This window comes from Mercurialis annua, linkage group LG1-X (genome assembly GCF_937616625.2).
Source record: "Mercurialis annua linkage group LG1-X, ddMerAnnu1.2, whole genome shotgun sequence".
Classification (NCBI taxonomy): Eukaryota; Viridiplantae; Streptophyta; class Magnoliopsida; order Malpighiales; family Euphorbiaceae; genus Mercurialis; species Mercurialis annua.
Window position 1 is genome coordinate 10,941,737 of NC_065570.1, and position 17,543 is coordinate 10,959,279.

At 34.2% G+C, this 17,543-nt stretch overlaps 2 protein-coding genes across 2 annotated transcripts; both read right to left on the minus strand.

Moving 5' to 3' along the window:
* Positions 1-2,729: 2,729 nt before the first annotated feature.
* LOC126676377 (dof zinc finger protein DOF2.4-like) lies at positions 2,730-4,430 on the minus strand. Its single transcript, XM_050370570.1, has 2 exons — positions 4,230-4,430; positions 2,730-4,047 (listed from the first exon to the last, which is right to left on the minus strand). The coding sequence occupies exons 1-2, from the start codon at positions 4,278-4,280 to the stop codon at positions 2,944-2,946; spliced, it is 1,155 nt and encodes a 384-aa protein (XP_050226527.1). The 5' UTR covers positions 4,281-4,430; the 3' UTR covers positions 2,730-2,943.
* Positions 4,431-11,313: 6,883 nt separating this feature from the next.
* Positions 11,314-16,793, minus strand: LOC126665150 (beta-glucuronosyltransferase GlcAT14C). Its single transcript, XM_050357865.2, has 4 exons — positions 16,092-16,793; positions 14,930-15,005; positions 14,732-14,847; positions 11,314-12,039 (listed from the first exon to the last, which is right to left on the minus strand). The coding sequence occupies exons 1-4, from the start codon at positions 16,630-16,632 to the stop codon at positions 11,525-11,527; spliced, it is 1,248 nt and encodes a 415-aa protein (XP_050213822.1). The 5' UTR covers positions 16,633-16,793; the 3' UTR covers positions 11,314-11,524.
* Positions 16,794-17,543: the final 750 nt, after the last annotated feature.

Sequence of the window (17,543 nt, forward strand, 5' to 3'; positions counted from 1 at the left end):
CCGGTTAATTAATCGTAAAAGTTATATGATCCTTTTTTACTAGTTGGAATGAAAAACGAGTTAATATGTGATTGATTTATTATATTTTCAATTCCTTTGCTGGTTAAAATTTTATATATTTTTTAATTTTAGAAATGTCGACTATAATATATATATAGAACCAATATATTTAGTTTTTATTCAACATTTGGTTGAACTATTTGAACCGCACCCGTGGACTAATGGTCACATCGGCTTAACTACCGGTTCAATTTTTAAAATACTACACTATTGTTTTTGAGTTCAATTCGAATCTAAAATCTGAAAAATGAAATTTGATTAATTTAATCTAGATTCAGCAATTGACTCGAGTATGTCAAACTAGAACTTGATTCAATTAATATTAGATATAGTTCGAGTCAATTCTAAATAGTTAGCGAGTTAGTTGAAATGGGTAACTCTTGATTATTCCCAATTCAATATGACCGTTTATCTTCAAGATTCTGTTGTGGACTATGGTTTAATATATGTTCAAATATGCTTTACAATTTCAGATTTGAACAATGTAGGTTTTGTAGTAAATTAAACCTAACGAAACATTGTAGCTATAATGTCATGTGATTGATGTAAAAATGTCCATTAAATGAGTCAAAAGTGTAAATATGTCCCTTTAGCAGTCTTTATGGGCTTATTATTAATTATAACTCTTCAGTGTAATTTCTAGCTCATTGTGCCATCTCTTAAAGAAGATCACAAACTCATGACAATGATAGGCTTGGTTTGTTTGGGTATGGAATTTAGGGCAAAATATGGAGTCTTTTGAGACTAATGTCTTTAGTAGTACTATATAGTATATATATAGTTTATTAGTATTTCTATAATATCAATGTGATTCATGACCTCATATTCTATTAATGGTTTTGTTTTTCCTCACTACATCATGTTTTATTCTCTTATTCCTTAACCCCAACAAAATAAAGTACCTTGGCTTATTATTACAAAATCATTTTCTCTATTCAATAATACTTTTTTTCTGTTCCATTTATTATATTAATTGTTTAGAATTCTCATACAACTACATGGGATTATTTTTTATCAATTACATTGGGTGATATTCTCAATACTAAAAATATGCATAGTAAAATAATTGGGTTTCTTTTTCGGTTTGAGAGATGGAAGTTACTAAACTCTAGGTGGATCTCCTATATTTCTAGAAGAAAGAAGCAACTACACATGTTGAGAATATGCATACATATGAAAGTATAATTTCATGTGATAAATAATAAAGCTAAAAATAATAATTAAATTTTATTTATAAATTACTTGATTTTTTTATAAACTTATTTGCGTTGAAATTTATTTACATCTTTAATGTTCATATCTCTAATAATCTTACTTAAGTACAACCGAAGACCAATCAATTGTCATTTAGTTGGAGTTTGATAAATTAAAATTAAAGTATTAACTCATTTTGCATTAAATAAAGGCAAGTGTGGTATGTTTTTAAAGGCAGATGTTTTATAAAAATAATGCATTAGATAAAGGTATTAGATAAGGGCAAGTGTGGTATGTTTTTATAAAAATACTCATTTTATATTGATTTATTAAATTTTTTAATATTTGTGTTTGTCATAAACTACCTATTAATTTGAAACGGAGGGAGTAATTTTTATTAATATCAAATTAGAAATGGTACTGAGTTTCTTCTTCCAGTTAATTTCGTAAATCAAACAAAACTAAGAGAGATTTAAATTCAAATTTTACAGTTAATTAGTGACCCATGGACTCACGTTACATAATATTCCTCTATATTAAAGGTGATCCCAATTTCAAAAAAGGACGAAATCACACTTTGCATCTTGACTAGAATACTCAAATTAAGTCAGCTTTCTTAATTCAGATCGGTTAAAGCATCAGCATACATGGTTTAAAATAAAAACTAGTAAGAACAATTACAGTTAATTAAAGTTCATAATTACTATAATTGTTTTTTAGATAAATGATATCATTACTATAAATTACTTTGTAAATACCAAAAGAGAGAATTTCTTTGATCACTTTTATGAACCTTGATTTTAGTTATGCACCTGAAAGAATTTTGTAAATACCAAAAAAGAGAATTTCTTTGATCACTTTTATGAACCTTGATTTTAGTTATGCACCTAAAAGAATTCATCTAAGTAGCACGAAAACGAATATGAAAACAGGGAATGTGAATAATAAAATTGGTTGATAATTGATTAAATCTTTTTATGGGCAATTTTATAATTTTTTTTATTATAAAAAACTATGGGCAATTGATTCTGATGATCGATGTCCAAACTCTCACGTCATTTTATTTTGGAAAATTTTAATTTGTTTTATTTGAATTATTAAATTTTAATATCATTTCAATTAAAAATTTCCGACAAAAAATGCATACGTGGAAGTTGTTTTATACTCCTGAAATACGCATAATTTGACCTTAAAAAAATTCACGCTCAAATATAATTATACATACATGATACATGATAAATTTTCAGGCAAATATAAGTAAAAACTGATTGCCACGTGGCAACAATTAGCAAAAATCCATTATCGGAAATCTTTCGTGAACGATTTCTAGTGTTTCCGGTTTTCAAAATATTTAAAAAAACGGAAAACAAATGTTTCTTAATGTTTTCGTTTTTCGTAGAATTCATTGCTAAGAATAAAAAGAGATACCGATATATTAATCAAGAAGTTAATTAGATATAATCGACAAGTTCATATGCAACTCAAAAAACATATTACTATAAAGCATTTCAATAGCATTTGTGTATGATAGAGTTGATCGCCATACTTCCACCTTACACACTCACATTCTAATTAAAACATTGCAACCTAAAACTACATTCTAATAAGAAGTAACAAAGAAATGAAAAAAAAAAACTATAGAAGCATGGCATTCTAGGGTTTTCTGGTTAATCTTCAGACAAGCAAAGTCTATAATTGATTGGTAGTGGAAGAAGAGCTAAAATTAGAAAGATCAGTCCATGCATTGCCACTCCAATACTGATCATTTCCTTGGTTATTCACTGAACCCAAGAATTGCCTTGACAAATTAAGCCCTTGATTGTCTTCCATTTTCACTGAGGCGAATTGAGAAGCCAAGGAAGAAGAAAACTTTGACCTAACTTGACCACCGTAGCCAGATGGTTCATTTCCACCCTCAAAGGGGTGGTATATTCCACCACCACCGCCTCCACCACCACCACCGCCGCCACCAGAAGAAGAAGAATCTAACCCACCCAAGAATGGAAATTGCTGTCCTTGTTGCAGCCTCCACTGCTCTAAACCACCCATTGACAAAAGAGAACCACCGCCAACAATACCACCACCGCTACTGCTACCTCCACCGCCGCTGCTTCCACCAAGACCAGCACTAGCTAAAGCACTCCCTATCTGAAAATTCAAGTGATCAGCTGTACCTCCAACGGGTGCTGAAAGGGCACCGTAATTTAACCCAATATCAGCAAACTCATTAAGATGATGATGAAGAGGAGCCATGAATCTCAGAGGTGGAATCTGTGGTCCAAGGCCTAGTATATCACTGCCTCCACTATTACAAGAGACAGTGCTTGAAGAACCAGAACCTGTTGGCCGATCACTACTTACGGGAGACTTTGAGCTACTTCCGCCGCCTTTGGTTCTCTTGTTCCTCCTGCAACCGCCGCCAACTGGGACATTCCTTAGGGCGCCGCCTCTTGTCCAGTAGCGCCTACAGGTTTTGCAGAAGTGCCTAGGCTGTGAAAGACTGTAGTTATTGAAGTAACAAAACTTAGTGTTTGTCGAATCACATCTTGGACATCTTAGTGCCAACTCTGGCATAGGTATGTTAGCCATACGAGCTCGATCCGCCATTGAACCTGGCCGGATTGAACCAGCACCGCCACTTCCATGAGGAGCTGGTGGTGGAGGAGGCGGTGGAGGTGGAGGAGGAGGCGGAGGAGGAGGAAGAAGGTGAGTGTTTACACCGGTACTTGCTCCGTGTTGCTGATGAGGATGAGGATGCGGATGATGAAGATGATGATGATGATGATTTATTTGCTGTAAAAATGGAGAAAAAAAACAAAATATAAAAGCAGAAATCAAATATCTGGTATATTCAAAATAAAGAAGATATAAGAAAATAAAAGTAAGCAAGAATATTTATCTTTTGAATTGTTTTTGCTTTTTACACACAAAAAAAACACTTAATAAGAAAAAAAACTAAGAAAATTAAGCCTTACTTGTTGCCAGTTGGCTGGATCAAGATAAGCTGGAAGAGAAGAAAAAACCATGGTTCTTGATCTTTCTCTTTTTATAAAGTTTGATTAGGGTTTGTTTTTTTTGGTTGGGTAAGACAATATAAGTGGAGAATCACATCAACGAGAGAGTGTTTTTGCAGAGAAAGAAAGCAAAACAAGAAAGGAGTGAATGTGGAATGAGGAGAAGAATAAAGGAAGAAGGTGGGACTTTATACATATTTATATATACTTTATATAGCTCCATTCAATATAAATATAAATATAAAATATTACTTATTGCCACGTAAGGTTAGGTTATATTATTCCACGGTTACCGAACCATACATTTTGAACTAAACAATTACTAACATTTTATTTGTAATATTTTGACAATTTGTTTTTGATAATTTGGAGAGGGGGGAGCGCTTGTGGGAGGAATCGAACCCACGACCTAGCAGTTTGCTGCTTAGCGCTTATAACATTTTGACAATTCAACTAGTATTTTTTAGAAACGGGAAATTACCCGCTCATTTTATATGGATCTTCTTTGTTGATTGACGTCTTGCTTTCTTTCTATCCAGCTTTTTATGTCATCTTACACATTAATATCAAACGACAAACACTTGATAGCCAAACGACAAGTCATACGTACTAATTAAATATGAAATGAGCGGATAATTTTTCGTTATTAAAAAATATTAGATGAATTATTAAAATGTTACAAATGAAACGTTGGTGAACCGGTTTACTAAAAGTGCATAGTTAAAAACCCTTACCACATAGCTCTAGATATCTAAGTTAGTATTTGGTCTTACTAAACTTGACTGCTATAGCTTTTGTTTTATATATAAAAACTAATACTTTTTTTAGGGTTTAGAGAAGCTGATGTTTCTTAACCCATAAGCTTCTTTATGATTCTCTTAGTGGCATTCTCTCTCTATTGCATGGAAAAAGTTGATGTCTATTTGTCTGTGCATTATATGAATAAATGAATTGCTTAGTGGGTGAGTAGCTTATAATAGCATAGTGGGTTTGAGATTAAGTTGTAAATTAATGATTAAAATGATAATTAAAAACATCAAATTCATAGGTTAAGATAAAGAAATAGTAATTAAAAGAAAGGAAGCCCCTTCTGTTCCCTATGCTCTTCTTTTTCCATTTTGCATGGGAATATTTGTATAGTACTGTCAATCTTGCTCATTCTTCTACAGTTTTCTTTGAGCGCGTGGTGCTACCTCTCAAACATGGTGGATTATATTGGTCCCTCTCATTTCTTCATAAGGATGCAAAAATGGTTGCTGTAGACACTAGTTTTTCAGAGAGTCAAAAAGCGATAAAAAACTGATTGTTAAATAATGATTTTCAAAAAAAAAATATGTCTAAATGGAAATCTATTGATCCATTTTTTAAAAATAACTAAAACTAAATCAGCGCATAGCAATATATTTAAGTAATTGAATCGTAATTGTTATAAATAACTTTTAGAATTTTAAAAAATTATAAATATAAATATGAAAAATCAAGCTAATTTTAAAACCTTAAAAGTTCATGAGTCAATGTATTGATATGATTGAAATTAGAGATGATTCGCTTAAAGCAGTTAGTGTTTAGTTAGATGGTAAAAGTTATATATATTGGAGTTATGTGATGAATTTTTTTTAAATGTAAACAAAAATAGGGTTATGTTCGGGTGCTTTTATTAAGCCTAAGAATAGTATAGTTGCTGATTATATGAGTATGTAAGATAAATGGAAAGTAGATAACTTTAAAATGGCAAAACCGATTCTAAGCCCCCTCTATTTTATCATTTTGACTCGAGAAGCCCCTACTCCAAAATTCGTCACGGCCGAGTCTTTTTACTTTCAAAAATTGCATTTTTAGACCCTTACATGGATGGAAAATGGAAAGTGAAACCACTCTCCATTAAGTAACACACTTATGATAGCCTAAAGATAGCCTGGAACACACTTACGACTTCAGCATTCATAAATCAAGGTTTGGATTAGTATATGTGAATTGTCATTGCCCAATTTCGTTACCCCATTGTTTAATCTTCATGTTTAGTTTAATTTATAGTTTAATTATAGTTCATTACTCATATTTAATTGCTACATTTTATACTTTTTATTATACCAAACCCCTTTATTCCTAGACAAATCAAAGTTGCTTGAATTTAGTGATTAGAAATTGCTTTTCTTCTGGGATCGACAATCCAGACTTCATAGTCCTATTACTATTGAGCGAATCTATATAATGCGCGACCAACATTGTTTTGGCGCCTTTGTCGGGGAAAGCATAAATTCTTTTTCTAACACTAGAATTAAGATACTTTGACTTGATTTATCATTTTATTTTTGTCTTATTTTTATAGCATTTTATCCTTTCTAAGTCTCTCAAGGTTACTTCCAACTTGGAGCCACATCTGTATTGATTCATAAAGATGGTGGACAATTCGCCTTATTCCCCTCTTGTCTTCGTAGGCATGTCGTAGTACCAACGAGTTGTATTCCCTTCCAGTGATCTCGCAAAGGCCCTCATAATCTGTTTCATTGTCAGAGTTGCAGTTATCATAGAAATGAACTGGTTCAGATAGGTGCGAGGATCGCTTCTCCCATTGAAACGACTGAGACCAGGCATTTTAAACTTTGTTGGTAGCTTCTCATCCTCTCCCAAAGAGTATTCATCCAAAATGATGAACTGATTGATATGTTTCCTTAACATATTGGCTTCGGAGTTGTTCAACCTTTCTTGCCAAATCATGATAGGAGTCGGATTGGGTTGAGTCAAGATTTTTGAGCTTTTCACTCTCCGTTTCCGTTTTGTGTTGCTCTTCATACAAGACGTTAGTGAACCAATTCTGATCGGTGGTAGCCGTTTTAGCTGCTTTGCCTCTGAGTCTATCATACTCTTCTCTATGCTTGTTTTCGACGTCGTCCTTCTTTCTCATCTCTTCAATGAGGTCACTGTTAGCATCAATATTTGACCTTCTAGCGGCAAAAGATGGTTCGTCTTCTTGGCCGATTCCTATCCCGTCTCGAGACTTCACGGGTTCTGTGAACCACTTTTTTAGGTCATTGGCCTGCTTCATGACAGAGTCCGTGATCTCCTTCCTTAACTGATCCAGATTAGCTTGTGTCGCGGCTGGTGCTACTTCAGCTGATTCTGACATGTTGGAGTTTCTTAGCTGCTCAGAAACTTGTCTGGCTAGTTGTACTAGTATAATAGGGGTTTCCGACGTCTTGCTAAGACTAGTCGGACGATATAGGGACTCCTAAAGAATGTGTGAGAAGATAAGAATCTAATGCAATGCAACAAGTGCATATATGTCAGACAAATAAGAGCGTTCGATAAGAGGCAAATCGTGTGGTCGTGTTCAAGGCAACTATCTTTTGAAAGTGATTCTGAAAAACGTTTTGAATTTGATGTTTCAAAGATAGTTTAGTCGTCTCTAGTGGAGTCGCCACTGTGAGCGGAGCAGGGTTCGGGGGCCGTTCGCCCAGGCTTATGGTTGACTTTTGATTTGGAAAGGTTTTAAAAAATGGAATCGTCACCTAACTCATCCAGGAAATGCCTTTTATACCGACTGGGTAGATTTCTCATGCTTATGGGTGAGACCACCTTACATCGGACCAAAAGACCGGGTTCATGGACATTGCCAAAACTTTTGTACTTGGCTTATCAAATACCTCATATATTTGCATGACATATCTGGTTATCTCATCTCAACAATCAATAACAGGCCATAAGATATAGTACTGGAAATGTAAACACGTTTGAAAATGGTAAACAAGTAAGACTCGCGTATGACTCGATCTAGACTGGCTTGTGAGACATGTAGCATGTACTCCTAAACAATCATCTAATCTTGGGAGTTTCTATCATATAACAGACAATGGTGAGTCTTTACCATTTTGCATGCACAAAGACTAAATTGGATGTCTAAGTGAGATTGATTTTATTAAATCATATTGAATGCCTATACAACCACTAATTATATTTTCATGGCAGTCTTATGAGTTTTAGGTGATTTGCTGGATTTAGTAAGTTAACGTGATTAGGTTCATTAGCTTGCTAATATTGGATTGAGTCGTCTTTTGGAAAGCAATTAAACAGTATAAATATACACATAAAGAAGGTGATATACATATAAGGTTAGAAATACTTTGAAACCGTGTACACCGGAGTGTCTGGCACTTTATGCGCTTTGGTTGTCGAAGTGGTTGGAATCAGGACTCGGACAGAAAATGGGAGTTCTTTATTTCATCGATACGGATCCACTGGTTTGAACCGGGGTCGATTACAAGTTTAGATGAACTCAAAATCGCATTAGGAAGTTGCTGGTTTGTCGGATATGGGCTTCAGGGCCCAGTTGGCTGGGCAAATTAAAATTGTGGGCTTCGAGGCCTAGAATAAATTGGGACAGGCCCATTACAAAATATATTATGATTATACAACTAAATACATAAACGTGGGCTCAAACGGGGCCCAATTTCGAGTTCAAATAAACCCAAAAACACGAAAACGAGTTTGAATCAAAGTTTGTAGGATCTGGGAATCAGTTCTGGATGAGGATCAAGAGGGCATCACGGCGCCACTAGGAGTGGAGGTGGCGCCACTCTATAGTGGCAACGGGGGCAGTGTGTTCTGGCGGCGGCGGCGCCAATGTCAGGGAGGGCGGAAGTTCGTCATTCAGTTTGAGTTTTCATGAAAAAACACTCAAAACAAACAAGAAACACATTTGTATGTACTGGATTTGATATAAAATTGATGAAACATACTAATTCAGCTAAAAAGGATGCTTTTGGTGCGAAATTGTAGCAATCTAAGCATAACCTGTTCATGGTAAGAAAAACATAAACATATCCTTACATGCGTTCTAAGCATCAGAATTGAAAAGAAACCGAATATAAGTTATAAATCCTGTTAAAGTAGCCTAATAACATTTTTCTAATTAGTTTTCATGGTAATCATGGCGAGAGCATTGATATTAGCAATAATCATGGCAATTTTATGACAAAAACAATCAAATTAATCTAAGCATGAATCATAATACACATAATTCAACAGTATGATTTAAAAAGTGATAAAAGGTTGATATGGGTCCTCAGAATTACCGTTCTAAGTCCTTGGCTCGTTTTCTGGTGAACTAGATGTGGAATCCAGCTTCAGATTAGTGCACAACATGGCGTTCTTGAGTAATTAAAGTGTAGAAACTTGTTTTTTTGGATTGGAATCGATTTTGAAGTGTATGCTCTGTGGTTGGGGATTTTTAGGTTCTGATTATATTTTTCTATATGTGCTGGTGCCACCCTTGATCAGTTAATTAAGGGGTCTATTTAGAATGGTGAATTTAGGTTAGGGTTCCTAGAGTCTAAGTTAGGTAAGGTTTTTGAAAGAGTGTGAAGTGATAAAATTTTAGGTTTGACTATTATCAATAAGTTTATAACTTGCATGTTAAGCAAATAGTGTCTAAAAGTTTATTTTGATGTCTAAAAGTGTTAAAAATGACTTCTGAGATTCTAAGAGTTTGTGTATTGTCAATTTAGCCCGTCATACTTGCAAATTGACCCATAAACTTCTAAGATATTGCAATTAGTCCAATTTATTAGACTTAGACCATATTTTTTTTTGGATTTTTATAGGCTATTTACGGCTAGTTACATTTTAATCCCTCAGGTTGAATTCAAACAAACTGATTAATAGCTCGTCACCAGAACGAATTTCTCTGGAAATCACCATCCGCTTCAGTCCCTTATCACTCTTTACCTGTTCGGAAAATTAAAGAGTAATAACAATTTACATACAATTATCGGCCAGTATATGAATTAACTCAGTGCTAAAAGTGGGAGTACGCAAAAACCGACCAAAACCGTAAAACCGAACTGAATCGATGAATTCAGTTCGATTAAGTTTGAAATTGTAAAATAATTTTGATTGGTCGATTCGGCTTGGAGTATAAAAAAAATTTCAATCAGTTTTCCATGTAAACCGAATTGAACCGATAAAAACTGACCTATCCCACAAGTTCGTTTCGGTTTAAAAGATTATATTTCTTCAAAAATTTGGTTCAATTCGGTTGTTAAAAACCAAAAAAAATAGTTCGGTTCGGTTCGATGTAACCAATTGCACACCCCTTGATAGAGCATTGCACCTAGAACCAATGTGTCGAGGTGACGACAATGGGACAGAGAAGGAGAGATCTCCATCCTGGCTTCTATGGAAAATCTCATCATTAATGAAGATGAATTCATTTTCACACTTTAACCTCTATTAAACTTTAAAACATGTAAAATAATAAAAATATAAAAATAAATGTTTAATTTATACGAAATATCCAAGAAAGATTTAAACTATCCAATATCAATAAAATGATAAATCTTAAAATTTTAGAAAGTACAAATTATATAAAAAAACTATCCAACATTCTAAAAATATTCCCAAGTATATATTATAAAATAATATTAATATTCAAAACATCGTAAATTGTTCGAAACTTATTTCTCCTTCCGACTTGCATCATTCATGATATATGTATATAAATCGGATGGTCAAAGATGGAAATCTTCATGGGAAGAGGACTATACTCGCCATTCTCTCTCTAACCCAGTAGATAAACAAATTCTCCCATCTTCGTACCCATGAACTAATTACTATAAATTTCCTTCTTTTGGGGTGAATTTCCATAAGAAAGAAAAATCGCCACTCCATTACCATCGTTAAACATGTCTTGACTTCGAATCACCATGGAGATGCGAGTAAATGTAATCATCTTTAAACAAAGATAATGGTGGAGGGTATGTCATGAAATTAAGAGCTTATGCTAGAGAATGAAACGAAATTCTGGTAATAACAATTTACAGGTATATCGATATTATTTTCCCATGCTACCTTCCATGTGACATTGTCATTAATAAATAAGTAAAACAGCAATTCACAAAATTACCAGTATTCGATGAAAGCTGCTCGTAAAAGTGCTTCCCTTTTGCATCCAGCCAAGAAGAAAAGAAATGTACATGATTTTCAAAATCAATAGAAGGCATCACTAGACCACAGTAACATGTTACTGAGAATCATGAAGCAGACGGGATTCAAGTGAAAAGTCGAGTTTTCTTTTACCAAAATTATTTCAGCTAGACCGAATTCATATGGACCTATATACTCACAAGAGTACATCTCACATTACCAGGATAGCAGAAGTATTGTAAATATGAGTTCACATTCATTTGCACTTCAGAGAACTGCCATTAGTAGAATAAATGGCACGAAAAAACAGAAGTAACGAATGCCAATTTAGAGAACTATATACACTGTTTAGACCTAAAATTTTCAGAATTAAGAAGTTGTAAAATTAGTTTTTCTAGTCTCTTTGAACTTACAGTTGGCTTAATTGCATCTGGACTCCCATAGGCAACACACGGATCTTTGCCTAAAATAGTACTGCCAACACACCAACCTCCCGGAGTAAACCTCCCATTTGTTCGCCTCAAAAGCTTTTCATCGATTTTGTTGAGAACCGGGTCATTCTCGGAAAATTCCCGAGCAAAAGGAGCACCACTTTCAACCATGTCTTCGTAATGCTCTAAAGCTAGAGATATAGGGTGTTGCTTTGGAGGATTATCCCACTTTATGTAATGCAGGTCATGGTTAACTGTAGTGTTCTGATAATCTTTGTGGTTACAGACAACAGTGTGGAAGTAACCTTCGGGAGATGAATGGAAGTTTGTATAGTACATAAGAAGAGTGCGCGGGAGATTATCCCATCCCCACACGCAGAACTCAAGAAACGATCTTGTCAGAACCACCCATTCAGATCCTGAAAGAAGAGTGTTGCAGTATAAGATAAAATGGTCAAAATACAATTGATACATGCACCAACGGATTTATGGAAAATGTACCAAAGCCAAATATGCACAACAGTATAACAGGAAAGTTTTGTTGTTCATTAATCTGTAGAAACTACTCTATCATATCACTCTTCAAGTAGCATTTGCAGAATCCTGCTAAATAGAGGAATCATAATTTTATACAATATCTTTTAGTTCTTTAATTTGGAACGAAAGGGTTCACTTTAACCATGGTAACCGGTTCTCTATCCGAGAGTTATCGGTATCTATCAAATCTGTTGTTATCTAGCACAACGCTATTAAATCAAATGACAAAGGCATTGTTCAGAAAAAAGATGGCTTTCCCCGAACCAAAACTTTCAAAACTAAAAAAAGAAATCAATGCAAGGAAACATTTGTAGGCAACTGACTTTCTACAGCAAAAGGTTCAACATCTTTGGTGTAATTCTTATAGACAAACTAGAATAACCACGTTGCAAGCAGTGGTTCCGTGCTTTTAAAGAGACTGTAAGCTCTACAACCACAATGATAGAAAAGAATACTTAATATTATGGTTTATTCCGGCCTTGCATTTGACAACTTATAGAATGCACCTGGTGTCATGCTTCTTTATCTACTATAAAATGCAGAAATTTAAAATCTTAAAAGAAAGAAAAAGAAAATCATGTTCTGGGATTTTTCCCAATAAGATAAAAGAGACAGATAGCTCTAGACTTGAATGAAGTCATCAATTCAATCGACATAACGAAGTTGTATTCAGATGACACATCATGTTTCAGATTTTGACGAAAAATTCAAAAATCCATGTTCTCATAACTCACCTAAGAAAGAAGTATTTGTTATAACACCCAGTGTTGTTTAAGGCACAAGGCGCCCTCAAGGCGAGATAGCCATATATCACCTGAAGCGAAAGGCGCTAAAAAAGCGCTCCCCTTATCGAAGTAAGGCGCCTATGAGTTTTGAACCATCAGTGCATGGTTGAGGTTGGCTATCCATAGCGTGACAAGAAAGAACAAAAGGCTCTGCTCTTTTCTTTTTTACTTAACGTATATTTTAATTTGAAGTGTGTTTTACTTAATCCTAAACACTTAAATAGAAACTTGAGAAGACTTTTAAACTTCCTAAATCAAATCCATTTAAGGCATTAATTAATAGGAATGTCTAGATTAGACTAAAAGTCACCTAAAAAACGTAAAAAAAAAAAAAAAAAAAATCAAAAGAGCGTGCTTTTTTCATATTTCAAGGCGAGCCAAGGCGAGCACTAAAGCGAATAAAGCGCTTGCCTTACTGAAGGCGCCTCGACTGGAAGGTCTAGTGATGCCATCAGTGTTTGGCGCCTCGCCTGAGCGCTATTAACAACACTGATAACACCTAGGAATGCATTCTTTAAACAATCTCATTCATTGCTCCCCATAACCGAGTATTAAAAAATTTATTTTTTCTAGATAAAATAAGTTATTGTATAAAAAAGATATCACACCAACCATTATTTAATGTAGTAGTAATTTCTGTCTCTTTATCTCTTTTATTTTCTTTTTAATCCATTCCACTCTAATTAATGAGGGTAATATATGACAATTATTCATTAAAGTAATAATTGAGTGCCTATAATTTGGGGAAAAATATCTTGAAATAGCGCCTATCAATTTAAGACATAGGGAGTCCAAAAGGCTGCGTTCTCACTTGGTCGTGCCACTAACATTCCTCATTTTTAAACAAAGTTGTTAAGGTGAATGTTTGAAATATGTTCCATTGTCACTGTAGTTTTTAATGTATTTATTTTATAAAGTAGTTAAAAAAATTCTAATAATGAGTACTATTTCTAGTGTCCCACTTTAGGTGAGCTTTTCCTAGTAAGGCACAACATAGTGTTGTTACTGCTTTGATAACGAATTGTCATGACCTGAGTTTAGATCACAAATATGATGTTTGGAATGAGAGAAAGAGAAAGAGAATGGCAAAACGAGGAAGAAATACAGATATATGAAAAAAAATATAAGAGAAATAGAAAGAAATAAGCTTATATTATTCAATTGATTATCCCATTATGTCGCAATGTTTCGTTTTATATAACTCTCTCAGCTTACTACATTTATAACTGCTAGCTGCTGTAAACAACTATTCTAATCAACTGCTCATCAATCACTCAAGATTCATTGCTAGCTACTATCATCTGCTAAGATGCTCAATGCTACACTTAAGGGGAACAATAACTTAGGCTATTTTATGAAACGGAATACCAAATAACCAAATTTTGCAAATTCTAAATGTTTATTTAGACACTCACAAACCCATAAACAAAGCCAACATGGTATCAGTTCCCTAATAGCCAACCGAAAAGAGGAAATAACAACCAAAGAAAGGGTAGCTGTTGCACTTCTGATTAGCGTTCAAAACCAGCTAATACTTATTTGGACTACTCGAGTATCCAAAGACCAAGATATCACATGATTCCATGGATCTGAATTGAATACTACATGCTAGAAGAAAAAAAATCATGATTTTGTCTAGAAGAACAATAAGAGATAAGCTGTTATGCAGAGGAAGCTATGAGATGGTAATTTATCATAATCGACTGACGACCAATCAACTGTTGTAAAAAACTTGGTGCACTGAAAATAAGACACTTTTTGTGATATAAAGTTGGAGTCAAAGCAATACCCATAAATAATTTGAAAGACGCAGGCAAAGCCCTTTTTTCTTTGGCCAGAAACACACCGGATTTTTTTGAATGATACAAACCTGGATCAATAATTATAGGTCTTGCTCTTTGATGCCTGCAAGGTTGCAATCACAAAATCAGTAGACATGCCACAATCACCAAATTATGCTCAAATATAAAATCATTAGTACACTCACTCTTTCCAACCAATACTACTTGTGTGTTCAAGAAAGTTCATATCCTTTGGCAAGTATGAAAAAATGTGCAAGATATCTAAAACAAAACGAAGGAAAGATGGTCAGGAAAACAAAATGATTATTTCCAAAGGGTAAAAATCTGCCGACTCATATGGATACTAGGAACAAGATCCTGTATTAGGGTATCCGTAGAGATTCGGCAAGTTGAAGGTTAATTTTTATAAGATATGCCAGCTATAAATGATTAACCTAGCATCATGTTTGAAATTCAAAATGCATAACAATTTTTTATGATAACAACGAACTCATAAATATATCATTTCTCTACTCAACATTAAGAAAAGTAAACAGGAGAACATTTAACATGCTTAATCAGCTTGAGAGCTTTAATCATATATGCCTTTAGCAGTATGATCAGAATCTCAAGTTACACTCTTCAGTGAAATCAAAGATGAAATACATCTAACTGGCATCTGGCAACTCGAAACAACAGTTCTTGTACTGTTCTTTTATTTTCTCCTAGGCAAATGATTGGCCCTACATATATGGAGGCCTCATTGCCACTTTCCAATTTCAGTAATTCATCCTAACGCTTTCCAGGCCAAAAAAAATTAATGCTCTGTCGTCCACCGAAGATATATCCCAAACACCTCGAATCTTACATTATGCATTCATTCTGTTCTTTTCCAAAGACTATCCAGCATTAAACCGTATAAAACGTAATCCCAAGCTCATTCATTTTCTACAATGTAATTAACATCCTACATTGCTAATCACGAGCAATAAACTCTAAAAACAAAGTGGTGTATTTTGTTGCTCGTCAATAAAAGTTTTGGAGTTCCATTATTGGTGACGAGGACTCACTCCCCCGAGCCAAAGCCGATCACCGTCAAACCAGGGATGTGGACCGCCAACAAGCCCACATACCTAGCAATTCCGCGCTATAATAACCACCAGTCCAATCTTAACCACTCCATTTATTTAAAAGGGCATAGCCAGGGTTTAAACCCGCGACGATAACGCCCAGAAACCACTAGATCAAACCCGTGCAGTCAAAATTTCGGAGTTTCAATTTAACCCAAACTCCAAAAAAGATGAACTTTAACATACGATTCAACGCAGCTAAATTAATGTTTAACAGAGTAGAAAAATTAAAAATTACCATCTTGAGGCATGAGAGGATAATCAGAAGCACTCAAATTAAGAAACCAATCCCAGTCATAAGCTTTCTTCAACAAAATCGCAATGGCATGAAGCGTACTAGCGATCGCAGTAGGACCTTTCAAAGTAATCAAATCAGCTTCACCAATAACAAATACATTCCCAAATTCTCTAATCACACTCTCAAATTTCACATACTTTGCAATCTCAAGCCTTTCATCATCAGACGCTTCTAAATCCAGATGCACCACATAATAATTCCTCGGATGATAAACAGCTTGAATCAGTCTCTTCACTCTAGGAACATCCCCTTTGGTACCCGAAATTAAGTAGGCGAATTTCGGTAGCGGAAACCCTAATTTTTGGTCGTTGAAATTAGTACTCTCTGATTCAAGTTTAAGAGAGGAATTTCTGTTTGACCTAGAATGGTTTATAGTGAGGACGAGTATGATTAGTGAGAGTACGGCGATAATTAGTACTGGCGTTAGCCATTTCTTTCGATCTACTGAGGTGTAATATGATGATGTGTGGTTTCTTTTCATTTAAATTCGGTGGTTTTGGTGGTGGTGGATCGGCGGAGGCGGCGGTGGAAGTGTGTTGAGTACGGTGGCTGTCGGTTGGAGATAAAAGAGGGAAAAGGAGATGCTCAACTAACTTTGAAAGTTATATTTGAAATTTGTTGGGTTATGGTACAGTGCTGTGATGTATAGTTGTTTTCTTTCTTTCTCAGTCATATGTAGTAATCTTATAATATTATTATTCAAATGTGTAAATAAGTAATAAATAAATTTATATAATCATCATCATTTTAATGACGTGTTATTATGTAATAAATTTAGTTCACGGATGATATGGTGGACCAAATTTATCTAAAAAAAATTTCCATAAATTTATTCCATTAATAAAGAGTAACTTACAATCTAACAAGAGTAGTATATGATCTTTTAATATTTGATTTAAAATACTAACAAAAAATTCAAGATACAAATAAAAAATAAAATAAAATAAGACAAATCTAGACATCGATTCCATATAAGAGGACCGAACGAGAACTTGAGAGCAAAGTTCCGTTGAAGCGGATATTTCGATTTGTCTTTCCAATTTGATCGGCAATCCACTCGATCCGTTGAAATCTAGTATTTCTGATCCTCAAGAAGTTAGAACGACAACCTTCCTAAAAATCTTAAATCTATAAAAAAATTGACTATGAAGCTTGAACGATCTAGATATTGTTGAAAGATCTAAGAAAACAAACCTCAAAAAACATAAAATTATAAACTTCCATTCAAGAAAAAAAAACTAGGATTCATATCGAATAAACTATCAAACGGATAATTTTATCAAAATAAAAATTAAGGCTATAAAAATTAAATATTTATGGTAGAGAGGAAGTGAATTCCGATTGAGATCGGATAATTACCTTTTTTCACCCTTTAAGAGATAAAGTAAAGAA